Source organism: Ascaphus truei, chromosome 1 (assembly GCF_040206685.1).
Source record: "Ascaphus truei isolate aAscTru1 chromosome 1, aAscTru1.hap1, whole genome shotgun sequence".
Classification (NCBI taxonomy): domain Eukaryota; kingdom Metazoa; phylum Chordata; class Amphibia; order Anura; family Ascaphidae; genus Ascaphus; species Ascaphus truei.
Genome location: NC_134483.1, coordinates 416,882,677 through 416,901,976, shown reverse-complemented (window position 1 = coordinate 416,901,976; position 19,300 = coordinate 416,882,677). Strand labels below are relative to the sequence as shown.

Sequence of the window (19,300 nt, the reverse complement as noted above, 5' to 3'; positions counted from 1 at the left end):
TCTCCCAGAGGTTGGGGGAAGCACCGTTACATGAGGACTTGTAAATACATAACAAATCTTTGAAGATTACAGGAATAATGTTTCTTATGCAGCATGCTTAACGTTTCTCAGTCGTTTTCACTTTGTAATTAACCTATCGTCTTTAATCACTACAATATTTAACCTTTAACTCCGATATGACATTGTAATACAATTCTGCCTGGCATCCTTAACTGAACAGTCATACCAAACACATGATGTCATGACATCCACTTTATTTCTATCGCCCCTATTTTATATATTGTGAAGCTGCTCCTCCATGTAGAAAAGTAGCTTCTCAGAAGGCCTATTCATACTGTTTACTTACACAAGCAAGCATAAGAACATTATGAAAAAATTTGAGAATATTTCTGTCACGGATGCTCACTACAACCTGGACTGGACCGCGGGGCTGAGGTGAAGATATAACACCACCGCCCTAAGCCACGGGGGTGGGTCCGGATTGCAGGGTCGTGAATGTGTTGCCGGGTGAGGGTAGTAGAGTGAAGAGAGTAGCGGGTACTTGCCTATGGTCCGGGGTTGGAGACTGTAGAATGGTCGAGGTCCGTAAGCCGAGGTCGTGGAGTAGAGAGCGTAGACTGGTCGAGGTCTGTAAGCCGTGGTTGTGGAGCAGAGAGCGTAGAAGTCCGTTTAACAAGCCATGGTCCAGGGGAACAAGAAGAGACTGGTCAGGCACAAGCAGGGTCAGAACAGGGATACGGATACCGAGAGAGACAGGTACTCAGGCTGCAATGAGCACGGTGCATAGAAAGGTCTATGCTCAGCAACAACAGAGGGCAGAGTGAACCTAAATACCGGAGAGGGCCAATGAGACGTAAGAGAGGGGGAGTGGTCAGATATACGTAACGGTGATAAGCCGAGGCTGGATGTGGCTCAGGTGTAGCCCACTTGAGATTAGTGCAGGCATTAGTCCAGGCATTGGTCCCTTTAAATTGTTCATGCCAAATAATACAAATACCAGATCATGGGAATAAGTGCTTCAGACATAAAAGTAACATTTCGGAAAAGTAGTCCCTGCTCTGAAGAGCTTACAATCTAATTGGTTGGAGGAACATACAGATACAGTATGAGGGCATACTGGTAAGTGCTCTTTAGGGGGCCACGCTTTATGTATGAGGTGTATAGTATTAGCCATGGTGCTACTCTTATGCTTCGTTAAGCAGGTGTGTTTTAAGGTGGGTCTTAAAGGTGGATAGAGAGGATGCTAGTCTGGTATTGAGGGGAAGGGCATTCCAGAGATGTGAGACAGTCAGTGAGAAAGGTTTAGGGCTGGAGAGGGCTTTGGATTCAAAAGGGGGTAGAGAGAAGACATCCTTGAGCGGAACGCAAGAGTCGGGATGGTGCATAGCGAGAAATTAGGGCCTAGATGTAAGGAGGAGCAGAAGAGTATAACGCTTTAAAAATTAGGAGGAAAATTGAATGTGTGATACGGGATTTGATAGGAAGCCAGAGAGGGAGTTCAGCAGGGGAGGTGCTGAGACAGATTTAGGAAAGAGTGGAGTGATTCTGGCAGCAATGATTAGCACAGATTATAGGGGAGACAGGTGAGAGGCAAGAAGGCTGGAAAGCAGGAAGTTACAGTAATTGAGACGGGAGAGAATGAGGGCCTGTGTCAGAGTTTTAGCAGTCCAGCAACAGAAGAAATGGTGTATCTTTGTGATATTGCAGAGGAAAAAAGTGACAGGTTTTAGAGACGTTTTGAATGTGAGAGGAGAAAGTGAGAGAGGAGTTGAGTGTGACCTCTAGGCAGCGTGCTTGGGCTACTGGGTGTATGATTGAACTTACAACAGTAATGTGGAAGGAGGTATTGGTTCCAAGTTTGGGAGGAAGGAAGAGGAGCTCTGTTTTTGGCATGTTAAGTTTAAGTCGATGGAGGGCCATCCAGGATGATATCGCAAAGAAACATTCAGAAACTTTGGTATGTACAGCAGGTGTAAGGTCATTGGTTGAAAAGTAAATTTGTGTGTTGTCAGCATAGAGGTGATATTTGAACCCAAGAGATGTGATTAGGTTACCTAGAGAGAGTGTGTACAGAGAGAATAGGAGAGGTCCCAGGACAGAGCCCAGAGGTACCCCCACAGAAAGATAGATAGAGGAGGAGGAGGTGTTAGCAGAAGAGATGCTGAAAGTACGATGGGAGAGGTAAGAGGAGATCCAGGATAGAGCTTTGTTATGAATGCCAAGAGTATGGAGAATGTGAAGGAGAAGAGGGTGGCCCACCGTATCAAATGCTGCAGAGAGGTTGAGTAGTATGAGCAGAGTGTAATGACCTCTGTCTTTAGTAGCATGGAGGTCATTGGTTATTTTAGTGAGGGCTGTTTCGGTGGAGTGAGCAGTACGGAAGCCAGATTGTAGCGGGTCTAGGAGAGAATAGGTGTTGAGAAAATGGAGTAAGCAAGAGAATACAAGACATTCAAGGAGTTTAGAGGCAAAAGGCAGGAGGTAGACAGGACAATAGTTAGAAAGACAGGTAGGGCCAACCTTGCTGTTTTTGAGTAATGGTATGACTGTTGCATGTTTGAAGGAGGAGGGAAAGGTACCAGAGTAGAGGGAGGAGTTAAAAATATGTGTGAGCATAGGGATTTTAGTAGGAGCAAGAGGTTTTAGAAGATGGGAGGGAATTGGGTCAAGAGGGCAAGTGAAAGATGGAGAAGAAGAGAACAGCAGTGCCACATCTTCCTCTGTGATAGCGGAAAAAGAGACAAAGAAGGCAGGAGGAGCGTTAGGAAGAGGTGTAGGGTGGGAGGAGGAAACAGAGGGGATGTCCTGACGTATGGATTCCACCTTTTCCTTGAAATAGCCAGAAAAGTCCTGAGGTGAGATGGAGGAGGAAGAAAAGGCAGCTGAGGGTGGTCTGAATAGGGAGTCAAAGACAGAGAAGAGTCGGCTGGGGTTAGATTAGTTGAGAAAAGTAGGTTTGTTAAGCCTGAAAGAGGGCAGAGTTGAAACAGGACAGCATAATTTTGTAGTGAAGAAAGTCTGCGAGAGTGTGAGACTTCCTCCAAAGGCGTTCAGAGGAACGAGTGCAGGAATGCAGCATGCACGTGTGGGAATTTAGCTAGGGTCTGGGGTTAGAAGGGCGAGAATGGCAGTGAGAGAAGTGCATCTTGATAATTCTTTGGTGGTGGCAGCAAGATATATATTGTGACGGATTGAGGAGAGATATTATTAATTTGAGAGACCTAGCGCAAGTGAAAAATAGATCAGCTAGATAGCTACAGTGGCGGGAAAAGGTATGTGAGTGTGTGTATGTAAACCCCTTAGGATTTTCACATATTTCAAAACTAAAATGTTATTCGATCTTAAATCTAAGTCCTAATAGTAGCTAAAGATAACCTGGTCAAACAAAGGACACAAAAACATGATACTTTTTCAACTTTTATGTATCCACAAATGATTCAACATTCAATATCCATGTGTGAAAAAATATGTGAACCTTTAGATTCAGTACCTGGTGGCACCCTCTTGAGCAGCAATGACTTCAACTATGAGTTACTTGTAAATGCTGTTCAGTCTCTCACATCGGTTTTGAGGAATTTTGGCCCATACCTCCTTACATAACTGCTTCAACTCATTTGAGGGCTTTCTTGCATGGATAGCTTGTTTCAGGTACTGCCACAACAATTCAATGGGATTTAGGTGCGGACTTTGGCTAGGCCATTCTAAAATGCAGAATTTTTTCTTCTGCAGCCATTCTTTTGTACATCTAGTTGTATGTTTAGGATCATTGTCTTGCTGCATGACCCACTTTTGCTTCAGCTTCAGCTCACGGACGGATGGCCTGACATTCTCCTCTAAAATCTAGTCAGCCTCACCCACTGTGAATCTTACTTTGGTGATGCCTCTACAATGATCAGACGTCTGGACACTGAACTATCCAGCCTCCTACTCACTCAGTAAGGAACACCAACCTCAAAGCCCCAGCTTCGCCATGATAAGTTAATGGAAATAGTTTTGCATCTTCTGAGTGCTTTTCACCTACAGTATGCCAGGGGTCAGCAACCCATACTGCTCTTTCAGCAACTTCTGGTGGCTCAGTTTGGTACGTCCACGTTCAATAACTCCCTCCCCTGCTTGTTCGTTTCTCTGTGCCCTGCATCAAAAGTTGAGTCAAACCTTAAATGTACGCCTGTGTGGTCACGTCACCCAGACTAGCAGGTCTGGGCGAGACAGGTGTATGTATGTGTAATTGAGTGTGTGTGTGTTTAATGAATGTGGTGGGGGGAGTGGGTGAGATAGAAGTGGGGAGTAAAGAGGAGGGGGGAGTGAGTTGGGAGTGGGGAGCGAGAGGGGAGGGGTGAGAGAGAGAGTAAATAAATACTCGGTGCCAGCATATATTGATTTATTTGGCAATTTTTGCCCAAGTATGGAAATGACAATTGAGAAACAAGTTTTGCACAGAATAACAATAAAAAAATAAAGGGACTTATTATTGTGGTGCATTTTATTCCCTGAAGTATTTGTTTTCCTTTCCCAAGTTTGTTGTATGTTAGTACTTATATACACACACCTATTAGTGTGTATACAGTATATGTATGTATCATGTACAGGCATACCCCGCATTAACGTACGCAATGGGACCGGAACATGTATGTAAAGCGAAAATTTACTTAAAGTGAAGCACTACCTTTTTCCCACTTATCGATGCATGTACTGTACCGCAATCGTCATATACGTGCATAACTGATGTAAATAACGCATTTGTAACAGGCTCTATAGTCTCCCCGCTTGCGCACAGCTTCGGTACAGGTAGGGAGCTGGTATTGCTATTCAGGACATGCTGACCGGCGCATGCTCGAGCTGCCGTTTGCCTATCGAGCGTTATGTACTTACTCGCGAGTGTACTTAAAGTGAGTGTCCTTAAACCGGGGTATGCCTGTATGTGTTTGAGGAGGTGTAACATACAGTACAACAGCTCAACCCCTTTTATAACGCGATCCGTTACAATGCAAATCAACCCCCTTTATAACGCGATGCAAGCGTGGCTCCCAATTTTCGTTTTTATGAATACTTTACAACACGATTTATTGGTGTCTTAAATACTATATTGTACAATGCATGCAATTGTACATTATTTCTAACACGATCCGCTTATAGCACGATGTGATTCTTTAGACTCCAAGCACAGCGTTATAAGGGGTTGAGCTGTATATATCTCTATATCATCTTCTGATAGTGCCTATTGGGGAACTATTGTACAAAAACTCCCAATCGACACAATCACAGTTTCATGAATAACCCCTTCTGTAAGCATAATATAGCTACTTTCCTGCTCACAAGAGAGTTGATACAAGCACTCCAAAATAGGGATAGAATAGGGGTGGTGCACTAGGGGAAGTGGCAAGAATAAATAACAATGCCGACTCACACAGATAAAGTACTTTCCTGCTCATTAAGAGGGCAAGTTCTGGTCATGGCAGACGTCAATGCATAACTGGGATATCATTTTCATAAGAATGAAAAATAGATCTCAATAATTTATTCCATTCACATGCAACTACAATAACATCATCATTAAATACAATAAAGAATATTTATGAACATTCAACACACAGAAAGATTTACTACAACTACTACAGTAGATGGTTTCTGACAATTTATATAGCTGAATCCCACAGTCTACACTAGTGATGATATAGTACTGTGGCCCTTGCATTCTCAAAAGGGCTACACATTAACCCCACACATATATATAGTGCACAGGCAGCAGGGGCATAGCAGCCATGGGTAGGAGCTTGTCCTCGCTCAGGTCAGCTGTTTAATTAAACTGGGAACTAGTGATTAGCACATGAGAGGAGAAGGCCAGTGTTTGTCACTGTACTGTCATTACACAGCTGAGTGGGGAGAAGTTACAAACTATGCCGCCCAGGCCACCGGTTGCCCACCAATGGTCTATCCCATTGGTGGGCAAAAGGCGGCCTTTCAAGGCTTTACCTGACGCCCCCAACCTCTGGCCACCACAACAGCCTGCTCTCCCCTTCTCCTCAGTGCAGGTGTGGAGCAGAAATATTGCTGGCATGGATGGTAGCTTCTCCTCACTCTCTCAGCAGCTTAATGACTGTACACTGATCAATACTGGCCAGCTCCTCTTCTGTACTAATCCTTAGTCCCCAGTGTATGAAGAGGAGCGGAACAGCATTCATCAGCCTTAAGCTGCTGACCAAAGTAGGATAATGATGCACAGCCTTATTGAGAGCTCAAGGGCCACAAATATGAAGTATATAATGTTGCCTACCACTGTTCTACACAGTGCAACCTGCTGCCCCCCAAGCAGCAAAACGGAAAGATTTTATTTATTTTGAAAGTACTGTATTTTATTAGAACGGATGCATTGAGATATCAAGCATGTTTGAAAGTACTGTATGTCCAGAGGTATAGAACAGAAACAGTACAAAAGGCCACATTAACAACTACAGTACAGTACATACATGGTGTATGCTAGTGCTAAGTAAAAGTAAAACGTAATGTAGGGCGTTAACAGTGCTGGCACCATGCTATAGTACACTATACAGAAAACAGCAACTTGTTATTGAAACATAAGCAAGCAGACTTATTTTTTTTAGCTTGGCGCAGCTCAAGGCTCGGAAAAAAAATTGCAACTAGAGAACTTTTCATAACTGCTAGAATAAAAGAGGTAAAGACTAATCCACTTATTATTTGGACATCATCTAAAATTATTATTGCAATTGAAACATACTCTTAATTCCCAGTTGCAAGGGAAATCAGAAATGTATGTGTGTGTATGTGTTTTTTTGTTGCATATATACAGTATATATATATATATATATATATATATATATATATATATATATATATATATATATGTATATAACAAAAATAATACATTCTTATATTAATATCTCAATATACATGAATTTCTCAATCAATTTTTACCTGATGGTGTTACATACTGTATCTTAAAACCCCTTAAAAACTCCCCATAATTTGTGCAGGCAACAGGAAACCTTGAGTTGTTCGGAAGACAAAAATTGTAAAAATCAAAGAAGTTGCACCTATGAATAATTTATACATGTTTTCATAATGGAGACCACTGGAGTCCAAGACTTAAGGCTTACTATTTGGGGTAGGGCTATAGGGCATCTGAAAATAGGTACACTTTAGTCAATCAAATCAAAATTTTATTGGCATGATGAAAGAACAATTGAGTATTGCCAAAGCATGAATAATAAGGGGTAGGGTACAATGATTGCACAGTACATGAATAACAGTTGGTAGGGTACAATGATTGCACAGTACATGAATAACAGGGGGTAGGGTATAATGACTACACAGTACATTGGGTGTACATAGGGATGTGGGTGTTAGTGGGCGTCTCAGCCTGTGGCAGGTGCTGATATAGTGTGCAGCCAGTTCTGTTGTGGTTTTATCTTCTCCCAGCAGGATCGCTATTTTTTGGTTCTCTTCTATATTATGAGAGCTCTGGATAAGAGCTGTGAGTTTCTCCAGGTGGGCACTCCTCACTTCAGAGTATTGTGTGCAGCGCTGCAGGAAGTGTTTCATCTTCTACCTCTCCCAGCTCACATCGCTGGCACAGTCTCATCTCCCGGGGCTTCCAGTTCTGTCTGTGTCTGCATGTTTCTATTTCCAGGCTGTGGGTACTCATTCTGTACTGACACAGGGTCTGTCTCTGTTTTGTTTTGTTTTTGTACCTTCAATAGGTAGGGTGCCAGGTCTCCAGCTTCTTTGAGCACTGGATATCATTTTCCCACATAATCACATATTGCGCCTTCATAAATACATTAACAATTAACAATAAAAATACATTAATAACCCCCCAGTCATGAGCGCCGGTTGTCCTGTATGTACGAGCGCGAAGAGGGGGGGGGGGCATTGCGGGTAGTTGAGCGCTCGGGAAAGTATAGGTTTTTTGTTTACTTAAGCGCCGAGTGCGGGTGAGCGTGTGTGTCCGCGCGCACAGCGTGAGTGGCAACTTACATATAGCTATATATGTAAGTAACCGCCGCAAGCGCCGTCCGCTCAGCATGCTCAGCGCTAGCTGGGACGCAGCCTTACTTTAGTGCAGGGGTGTGCAAACTTTTGTGTGCTCCCTCCTGCATGTTCTCCCCCCTGATCACCCCCCCCTCTTACCCTTTCTCCAGCGTTTTCTAATGTCACAACGTCATGTGATGCCGCGTTGCCATGGCTATGCGTTGCCAGAAGCCGCTGGAGACCAGGTAAGGGATATACACAAGCCTTGCACGCTCCCCATGCATATTAAATGTTGTGGGGAAGAGCGTGGAGGCTTTGTAAACGCCGCGCTACCCCCCAGAAAATGTTGCGCCCTTCAGTTTACACACCCCTGCCTTAGTGGCTAACTGCTAAAGTAATGAAGGGGTTACCTCTCCCGCTAACTAAAGGCCTAACCACCCTCCTTGGGGGCAACCACCTCTTAGGAGGCCTTATCAATCTCCCTAGGGCAATTACCACTATCACCCACCCCTCTTCCCCCATCCCCACACCAAATATGGCTAAAAGCTCTTTTGACCATTTGTGAAGCATAAAAAACCCAACAATAAAATAAAATGAAATACAATGAATCCATTGATTGTCACTGTGGTTACCTATGCCCTCAACATGGGCACAGATGGCCACATTAGCAATCAATATTGGGCACCCTATAGTCAAAAGTGTTTCTTACCCGTGCCGGGGGAAGGCTCAACCTCCTCATCCAACGGTGGCACCAATCAACTCTTGACCCACGAAGCAATGATCCTCACTGACTCCGAAACAATGATCTTTACATTGCAATATAATTAAACAAACCTAAAACCAGAAAAAACAATCCATGCCCGATGGCACAAAAATAAACACCAAAAAAAATAAAAAAATCAGGAAAATATTCATCCAAAAACCATGAAAAATAATCCTTGCCCGATGGCACAAAAATAAATAAAAGCTGACGTGCAGAAATCCAGGATCCTCTGTTGCGTGAAGAAAAGTTACCTGTTTGAAAGGCCTGATAAATACAAATGTAAGGTTTATTTTGAGGCACCTATTTTTGACATAGAGTAGACCTTCAAAGGTCAATATTTGCATGTGGGAATGCAATGTGTCTGTTTTGTGCAGATGTTTTTTTCTGGTAGTATTTGTACAACAGTTAAATTATTATACTAATGAGGAATACCCTCAGATGTAAGGGGAATAAATGAAAGTTAGATCGTATTTAGATTGTTTGCTGGGTGTATTTACTGTAAATTTGAGAGGGGGAGTACAATTGCTGATTACTAAGCTGTCTTATGTGTCAGGTGAAATAAAACATGCTTTGATGAACTACACAATTTCCTGCTTGCAGCAGCATCAAATAATCAAAGCAGATCGTTAATCAAGTGTTTTACATTTGATGCAGATTTTGAGCCAAGGAGGTTTAGGCCAAATATGACCTGGCAAACATTTTTATGCAGACAATAGGGAGACAAAATGATAGAAATGGTGAATTCCCACTATAATACTTCTGTTACTCTTCCAGTGTTGCCAACCTGGCTCTATGTCATTATTATATTGCAGTTTGGACTGAAATCAAGTCTCAAAGTTGACAATGCTTATCCTCCCTACATTATAAGATGATACACATGGGACACAATTGGTACTTTCGTGCATTGAGTAGAGATGTGCTAAATTTTCGTGTAAATATAGAAAAATTTACCTGAGAGAGAAATATTTTTTTCTCTGAAAGTACTTATGTATCTCAACACTTCCAAAAAATCACCTGGGCTGGTGAAAGTTATTATTTTTTTGTTAAATGTCATTTTTGCAAAATATACAGATATGCATGTTGCCAATGAAATGGCAAACTCCATAGTAGTGTTAAAGCAGCAATTCCTGACAAAAAGTAAAGTTACATCATAACACAAGCTGTTTATATTATGCTGTTTCTTGCTTTTTGTATTCCTGAAGCGTTGTTGTAGCCACGTTATACTGTACCTGTTTATTAATTAACTGTCATCAGCTGTCACCATGGCAACCTCTGTTTTCATGCATGTGGCGGGCAGCGGCCATTTTAATTTCCCTGGGAGGCGAAGTTTTAGTAAATTATATCTCCAACTATAGAATTTAAAAAGAATAACATTGCTAAAGGCAGAAACAAAAGGGCTTCATAATTATATAAATATAGGAAACATTTTTTTTATGTTATAAGTAACTACAGGCAATTGCTGCCGGAATGTGTTTGAAAATGAATATATGCACAAATCTCAAACATTTAGTGAGAACTTTTATGACCTGAACTCAGATACATTAATACATTTGTAACATTGAAATTCAGAGACACATGAAGAAAGTTCTTGTATTTGTGTTAATTTAGCACTAAAAATGGCTTGATACAGTACATGGACCTTAAATGTGAAGGCTCAGATCCACAACAGGGTGCTAAGCTTTAGCACGCCTTAGCTTCCATTCATATGGGAGTAAAAGCATGCTAAACTTTAGCACCCTTTTGTGGATCTGGCCCGAGGTGTAATTGGGAGAAATGATGGACATAACAGCTTCTTGGGCTGCCTAGAATTCTTGTAGAATACAGGACACCCTCATATTGCTAGTAGAGGTTCTATTGAGAAAGACGATTGTGGCATTCTAACTCTTTTCTAGTAACATTTTGTTTTTCAGAAAATGCGCGTGGACCAAGTTTATCTCTATCACTATCTGTATGCAATGCTAAATTGCTGGATTCTCAGGTATGTACACGTACAGGCTAAAATATGGGCGTTATTTGTTAAACTGTGATATTGCCAAATGGGAGTAATATCGCAACATAAACTCCCACTGGAGTCAGTGGGAGTTTTTGTGCTTTTGCCCGGATCAGCACGCTTAGTTTAATGAATAACTCCCTATAATGTATGTCTTCATCTGGTAATTTGATTGCATTGCTACTATTACTTATTATTGAGAGTGAAGGGCGGATAAATGAGTTTAACAAGCATTTGGTGGTAATAATAATATTAATCTAAACTATGAGGTGCCTAAGATCCCATAAGAATCAGATATAAATAAAATGACATGCTGAAGAGTCTTATCACCATCATATATAGATTAAAATTGTAAGAACCCTCCAAAACTTTTCTTTACCATGAAAAAGTTAAAAAGCTGAAAGTTAAAAATAAATAAAAAATTCAACAATACTTATAGTACTTGTGCAGTTTTTGTAAGGTTTTTGATCCACTGCATTTAACCAAATAAACATACTCAGCCCTTGGTTTACTTTCATCCCATGAGGGACTGCCCTATTAAAAGTTGTAGATTTCTTCTTTTTACTTTACCCAAGATACCACAATTCTTTAGCTGAGACAATGACATGATCTTGATTTAATCACTAATACTCTCCATGATAGATTACTGTGATGTACTCTTCTCTGGTTTACTGAAGGTCACTCCAACATCATTACAATGAATCATGAACATTGCCATAAAATTAATCTTTAACTTACCTACAGCAATTACTGCTTCCCTTCAACTGGTATACTTTCATTGCCTCTTTTTAAAGTTGCAGCTTCACTAATCACAGGTATTGAAGAAGCAAGAAGGAACACTTACCCCTGACCTCTCTTTTGGGCCCTCACTTAAGACAGCATGAACTCCCCCCCCCCCCCAAGTGTAGCCAGGTCACCTGTGGCTACTATTCTGCCCTTGTACTGGCACTAAGCCCTGGTACAATAAGGTTGCCAGTAGTTGATATGGGATTTTCCCTCTCCTAGCAGCTGCACTTGAGTGACAGCAGGAGGCGGTGACAGCAGGCCTGGGCATGACCAATCATGAGACCGGTCTGGTGCCCTCCTTCTGGCTGTATTTAAATGCAGTGCCGTCCCAAATTCAGTAGTGACTCTACCGACTTGATAGGGGAAGGTCACACAGCCAAGAGCCTGAGTATTGGGCCTACTCTGGTCCTCTTCCCTCCGGGGGAGAGTGAGTGCGTACCATACCCCTGCCTCTGTTAGAGGGGCGGGGAAGAGCTGGGACTGCTGCGGGTGCCCTTGGCCTGTAGTGAAGGTCCAGGGACCATCCTTCAGTGGTAGCTGAGAGACTACGGCTCTATGCAGTAAGTGCCGTAAAGGCTTTTCCCCCCTTTTCTCGCCAAAATAGCCTTTCCGATTCAGTAAGCGCCGAAAAGTGGCAAATTTTTTCCCCGAAAAAACTTTTCAGCATGCGGGTGCCAATAAGCCATTTTCTGCACTTTTCGCCACTTTTTGAAATCGGCTGAATTCTAGTAGCCCCGATCAGCTTTTCGCTGGTGATCGGCACTCTAGAATTGAGATTTTTACGCTAATCCAGCCGCCAACTAAAGTTGGCAAGTTGGTGGTGGAGAAGCATCGGCAAGGTCCACACTTAGAAAAAATCAGGCCTTTTTCCTGCCTGGGATTGATGCCAGGGGTCTCTGGAGCTAACACCCATTAATACCAGCACCGGAGCCCCCCGGCATGCATCCGAGGCAGGAAAAATGCATTTAAAGCCCACTTCATTACCTTAGCGGCTAACCGCTAAGGCAATGAAGGGGTTAACCAGCCGTGCCAGGTTTATTGTGGGTAGCGGGGGTGGGTGAAGGGGGTATTTGGCCCTTGGTGAGTGTTTACGGCTTGCGGGGGTTCATACCGCTAAGGTCATGAAGGGGTTAAGCCCTCCAGCTACCCACCCGCAAGCCCTAAACAACCACCGTTGGGGATAATACCCACTTCGGCCACCCCCGCTACCCACAAAAAAAAAAATACACACACAACAGCCCCACACTAAATAAATAAATAAATATACTGTCCTGGCTAAGCTTATTCTAAAGCTTGCCAGGAGCATAGCGGTCTAGATGCGGGTCTGTTCTCCGTTTAAAAACAGAGTTTTCCGCGCGGCGGCCTCTTCAATAGATAAGCGCTAATGGCGCTTGCTATTGAAAGCGCCCGAGGCGCGGGAAAACCGTCCGGTTTTCGGCCGAATACAGCCGCGCGCCGCTCGCGCTATTTTTAAACTGCGGGGGCAGCCGCATTAGAGTCAACCCGGCCGCTACTGTATATATATATATATATATATATATATATATATATATAATGAAAGGCTCCTGGTATCCAGGGTATCCAAGGGACACACAGCAAAGAAGAGAGATAGCACACTTGGTAATAATGAAAAAAGTGTATTTGAACAGCAGGCACATTCACCGACGTTTCGGTCCTAGGAACAGGAACTTGATAAAGGTCCTGTATATATATATATATATATATATATTACACCAACAACCCCTATACCCCCTATCATACAGTACATATATGCACAGCAATGATACTATAGGCCAGCTGGGGCCCTCGGATGTTACCCGCGGCCCTGCAGTACCAATTCTGTGCCGCCCCAAATTAATTTTAAAATACATACATACTTATAAAGAAATAACCCCCCCCACCCCCCTAACACATACAGTTTAGTAATGGGCACAATTATTATTATCCACAAATGGATAATAGTGCATTTGCCCATTTGAAATACATAAAGAACAATAAAAACATTAAATACATATTGCACTCACCCTTGTCGGCTGCCACGATGAAGGCCATCCTCATCTTCATAACCGTCCATGGCCCCTTCGATGCTGCAAAACATAAACAAGAATAAAAACAGCCAATGTATTGTCTCCTAATCCCTTAATCACCATAGCGGTTATTAACCACTACAGTCATTAAGGGTTAACCCACCCTCACCCACCACTCGAGAGGCCTAAACCCTCCCCCACTACCCCCCCCCCACGCCGTGAGGCCTAACCACCCTCACTCACCCAATACCCAGCCGGGAGGCCTACCCACATACCCTTGGGGCCAATACCCCCTTCCCCCCCCCACAGTACCTACAATAAAAACAATACACAGCCCCACAATAAACATCATTATATTTATTAAATACATAACCCACCCCCTGTGCCTCCCCATAAATACATGATTTATTATTTTATATACAGGGTTAATACCCCAGGCCCACAGGAGTCCCCGGTGGGCCTGACGGGTCACCTCACAGACCTACAGTAGCCCAGCACATGGTTTCAAACAGGGTCTGGAGGGCTGCGGGTGGTCCCCGCCAGGCGCCATGGTCCACCAGGTGGTCTCCGCGGGTCACAATGAGGTCCCCACGGGTAGGCCCGCAGCTGTCTGGTGGGCCCCGGGTCAGACCAACAGGTGTCTGAGGGGCCTCGGGTGCTTCACATGGGGTCTGGGGGCCCTCGGGTGGTTCCTATGGGTCCGCGGTGCCCCCACAGATATAGGGCCACCGGTTCTTCCCCACAGGTGTCCCCTGTGGACCCGGCAGCCGTTTACCCGTGAGAAGTCCGAGGAGACCTCAGGTGATCTCCATAGGTCTCCCGCAGACCTGAGGAAACAACCCTGTATGTAAAAATAAATAAACATGTCCTATACATTAAATACATCAATCCCCCCCCCCCCCCCAACACATACAGTACAATAATGTGCAAAATAACTATTATCCAGATAGGGATAATAGATTTTTTGCCCATTATTAAACACATTAAGTAGCATAATAAAAGAAATCAAGTTCTACTGACCTGATCAATATGAAGCCCCCTCAACAGCAAAATCCGTGTCCTCCGTTGCCAACAATATACATAGCCAATACATTGCTATTACATTCTGATATCAATTAACCCCTTAATCACCTTATCGGAAATAACCGCAAAGTTAATTAAGGGTTAACCCACCATTCACCTATTCATTTGTACAGTGGCTTCATCATGCAACTATATATAGATAATTATATATAATATATATATATAAGAAATCACGTGAAAACCATGTGATTGTGGGGGAAAAATAATAATTTTGATGACGTCATTTAAAGGCAATGACGCCAGCCAATCAGAATGACTGTGCTTCAATTGCCTTTAAGACAACGTCATGAAAAGAAAGATGGCCGGCCTCACATGGTATGGTAGCCAATCAGAGCATGGGAACTACATCCCTACTCTGATTGGCTCTAGTAGACCATGTGACAGAGGCTTTGGAGAGAACGGATGTGACGTCATTCAAAATTAATTAATTAATTAATTAATTAATTAGTAAAGTGCAGGATTTTCAGCGCTCGTGCTGCAGATGTTTTGATAGGATTAATCCCTGTGCTGCACGTGCATGGAGCGTCTCCCCAAGAGCTCCCACTTCAGAGGTGATCCCCCCTCGAAGGGGGGGAGGACACCCTGAGAAACAGAGAAGAAAAAAATGCACAAGAGCGCACAAGGGAAGGGATTAGTATTAATTTATTAAAACAAACACATAAACAGCTGAGGGGATCCAACCCCTCCTCAGCTCAATGGATTAGCTGCCCAGAAATATAAACCATATATATGGTCTCTAAACATATAAAAATCTAACACAGTAAACCATACACAACATAAGAAAAAACACACAATCAATGTAAAATAAACAGAGAAAGTATTAACAGCCCAAGGGAGTTAAGGTTAAAACCGCCATAGAGAGCTACTGTATAATACTGCTGACAGGGGGAAACGAACACTCACACTGAGGCAGAGAAGGGGGACCTCTGATGACCGTATAAGATCCGGATCACGGCATCAAGGAAGATGGAAACAGCCGCCTCTGGAGCCTCAGGCAAGCTCCGTTTCAGCCTCTCAGCAAACACGCGCAGGATGACCTGTCGTGACCTCTACGCGTTTCGCACCACGTGCTTCGTCAGGAGGTCACGTACAGCGTCATCTGCGCGTATTTGTAGGAAGAAGGGAATCAGTTAGGACGGCCCCCTTCCGACGCCAAACCCAATGCCCTTAGAATGCCAGTAGTATGTTTAAAGTGATGCTACCTCTTTCCCTTGCAATGTCATGTGTTACAGCGGTCACGTGTTGCAGGTTTAACAGACACATATACGAATCCGAACCTGCAATGCTTACATAGACATGAACATAACATAACTTGAGATCATCAACTTATATATATACACTGAATTAGAGCCAAAACAAATATATATTTTACATATTAATTGCACATGATGAGACTATAATTCATCTTTAAAATACCCAATAAATTAAAATAGATGCATATAGTGCTTTAATTAAAACATATAATGTTAATACATATACCATAAAAATGAGAGACGAATATAATATTAAACAATTAATGAAAATGAAGATGAAATTAAACATACATTAAGCCAAATATTTTATCTCAAAAATGGAGTGAGCTCAATAAGTTCATTAAAACCAATCGGATGTCTAGTTTGCATTTCATAGATCCAATACTGTTCACGTTTTAATAGATGATTATCTCTATTGCCTTGTCTGCTGTTCATTTGGATATGTTCAAGCCCTTTAAATGTGATGCAACTGGGGTCATTGTTGTGGATCTCTTTAAAGTGTTTTAAAAGTGGTGTAAGCGGCATACCTTTAGCTGTAATTTTCGGTATGTTTTTTACGTTTCTCAAATGTTCTAACATACGCATTTTTAGTGGCCGTTTTGTCTTACCGATGTACTGTAAATTACAGTTACACTGTAAGACGTAAACCACATGCGTAGTCTGACAGTTAATGAAACTATTGGTATTGTAACTCCGCTTAGTGGCACAAGACGTGACTGTATTTCCTTTACAGATATGTTTACATGCCTTGCACTTCCCACATTTATATGTGCCTTTAATACCCAAGCGATCTTTAATGTCACCAGATGCGATGGCTTTTCTGGTGATTTGGCTTGGGGCCAACATGTTTTTTATATTTGGCGCACGTTTAAACACTATCCCAGGTTGTGAATTTAACTGAGGGCCCAATACAGGGTCCATTTTCAGTATTCCCCAGTGTTTTTTTAAGATTTTCCTGACCCCATTATGCATGTCACTGAACTGAGTTATAAAAGCAGGGATTTTTGTATTTTTACTTTTGTCCCTCTTATTTTTATTATATTTCATCAGTGATTTCCTTTCTATTTTTTCCAGTTTCTTTATTGAGGAATCTATCAGTTCCTCATTATACTTCTTATCGAGAAATCTTGTTTTGAGGAACTTAGATTGTATATCGAATTCCTCAACCTTGGAATCATTTCTCTTTAGTCTTAGAAACTGGTTAAAGGGAATGTTCTGAACCCATCTTTTGTCATGACAGCTAAGAGGGTCAAGATAAGAATTGACGTTAGTAGCTTTAAAGTGTGTTTTGGTCTGAACTGTATTGGATTCAATATATATTTCCAAATCGAGGAAATTAATGCTAACTGGACTGTTAACACCACTAAATTTTAGATTAAATTGATTTGCATTTAGTTGATCAACAAATCCAAGATAGGATTCCTCAGTTCCCTCCCACACAATGATGATGTCATCGATATATCTCCTCCACAGCCTCAGCTGTGGAGGAGAACATCGAAATACCTCAAGCGACTCCCACAGTCCCATATATAGGTTAGCGAACGATGGGGCAAACGTAGTCCCCATCGCCGTCCCCAAGATTTGTAAAAAATAAAGGGAATCAAACATAAAATAATTGTGACCCAAAATGAATTCAATTGATGTGAGAATAAAATCAATTTGGGTTATAGGTAATAATTGTGGGTTCATAAGAAAATATCTTGTTGCCTCTATACCTTTTTGGTGGGGGATGCTCGTGTATAATGCTTGCACATCTAAAGTGGCTAATCTACAACTATCATTCCAAACAAAATTATCCAAAACCTGTAAAACCATATAATTGGTAACCAATAACTTCTATTGTTCCTATTATCCAAACTAGACAAAAATAAGGTGGTGAAATCAAGTGGTACAGCCATCTTATTGTCTAAGTAGTATCAAAATACAATAGAAAAATACAATTGATAAAAAAGCCCCTCAGTAAAAGGTCTCTCAAATGTAAAATAAATGCACTTATACACAATTAATTGATAATTATTATAACGCAAAATACAGTCTTATCTATGCAGCTAAAAATCCAGGGGAGAAAAGGTAAACCAAAGTCCCAAGTCCAACTAAATGAATCTGGAAACAGTTCTTTATCTTGAAAGTAAAGTGCAGGATTTTCAGCGCTCGTGCTGCAGATGTTTTGATAGGATTAATCCCTGTGCTGCACGTGCATGGAGCGTCTCCCCAAGAGCTCCCACTTCAGAGGTGATCCCCCCTCGAAGGGGGGGAGGACACCCTGAGAAACAGAGAAGAAAAAAATGCACAAGAGCGCACAAGGGAATTTTGTCTAAGTCAGAATATGAATATATACTCATTGAGACACCCACAGTCCCTATCTTTTACTACATCCCCAAGATTCACAAATCCCTCACTTCCCCACCTGGACGCCCTATTATTTCAGGAATCGATTCTATTACATCTAATTTGTCCACATATATTGATTTTTACCTACAATCACTAGTCACATCACTTCCATCTCACCTTAAACACACCACTATGGTTTTACAGGTTTTGGATAATTTTGTTTGGAATGATAGTTGTAGATTAGCCACTTTAGATGTGCAAGCATTATACACGAGCATCCCCCACCAAAAAGGTATAGAGGCAACAAGATATTTTCTTATGAACCCACAATTATTACCTATAACCCAAATTGATTTTATTCTCACATCAATTGAATTCATTTTGGGTCACAATTATTTTATGTTTGATTCCCTTTATTTTTTACAAATCTTGGGGACGGCGATGGGGACTACGTTTGCCCCATCGTTCGCTAACCTATATATGGGACTGTGGGAGTCGCTTGAGGTATTTCGATGTTCTCCTCCACAGCTGAGGCTGTGGAGGAGATATATCGATGACATCATCATTGTGTGGGAGGGAACTGAGGAATCCTATCTTGGATTTGTTGATCAACTAAATGCAAATCAATTTAATCTAAAATTTAGTGGTGTTAACAGTCCAGTTAGCATTAATTTCCTCGATTTGGAAATATATATTGAATCCAATACAGTTCAGACCAAAACACACTTTAAAGCTACTAACGTCAATTCTTATCTTGACCCTCTTAGCTGTCATGACAAAAGATGGGTTCAGAACATTCCCTTTAACCAGTTTCTAAGACTAAAGAGAAATGATTCCAAGGTTGAGGAATTCGATATACAATCTAAGTTCCTCAAAACAAGATTTCTCGATAAGAAGTATAATGAGGAACTGATAGATTCCTCAATAAAGAAACTGGAAAAAATAGAAAGGAAATCACTGATGAAATATAATAAAAATAAGAGGGACAAAAGTAAAAATACAAAAATCCCTGCTTTTATAACTCAGTTCAGTGACATGCATAATGGGGTCAGGAAAATCTTAAAAAAACACTGGGGAA

At 41.9% G+C, this 19,300-nt stretch overlaps 1 protein-coding gene across 6 annotated transcripts in view; it reads left to right on the top strand.

Annotated features, from left to right (window-relative positions):
- Nucleotides 1-19,300, top strand: part of IL15 (interleukin 15) — a 75,551-nt gene that overhangs the window by 7,747 nt on the left and 48,504 nt on the right. For 4 of the 6 annotated variants that reach the window (XR_012803901.1, XM_075614692.1, XM_075614685.1 and 1 more), the window contains one exon: nt 10,663-10,730. The exons of 1 other annotated variant lie outside the window; for it this stretch is intronic. Coding sequence is in view for 4 of the 5 variants with exons in the window: in XM_075614692.1 (XP_075470807.1) it covers nt 10,663-10,730 (68 nt within the window). In the remaining variant the exon portion in view is untranslated. Of the gene's footprint in view, nt 1-10,644; nt 10,731-19,300 lie in introns of all 6 variants that reach the window. One more of the 6 variants, XM_075614713.1, reaches the window with a different exon arrangement.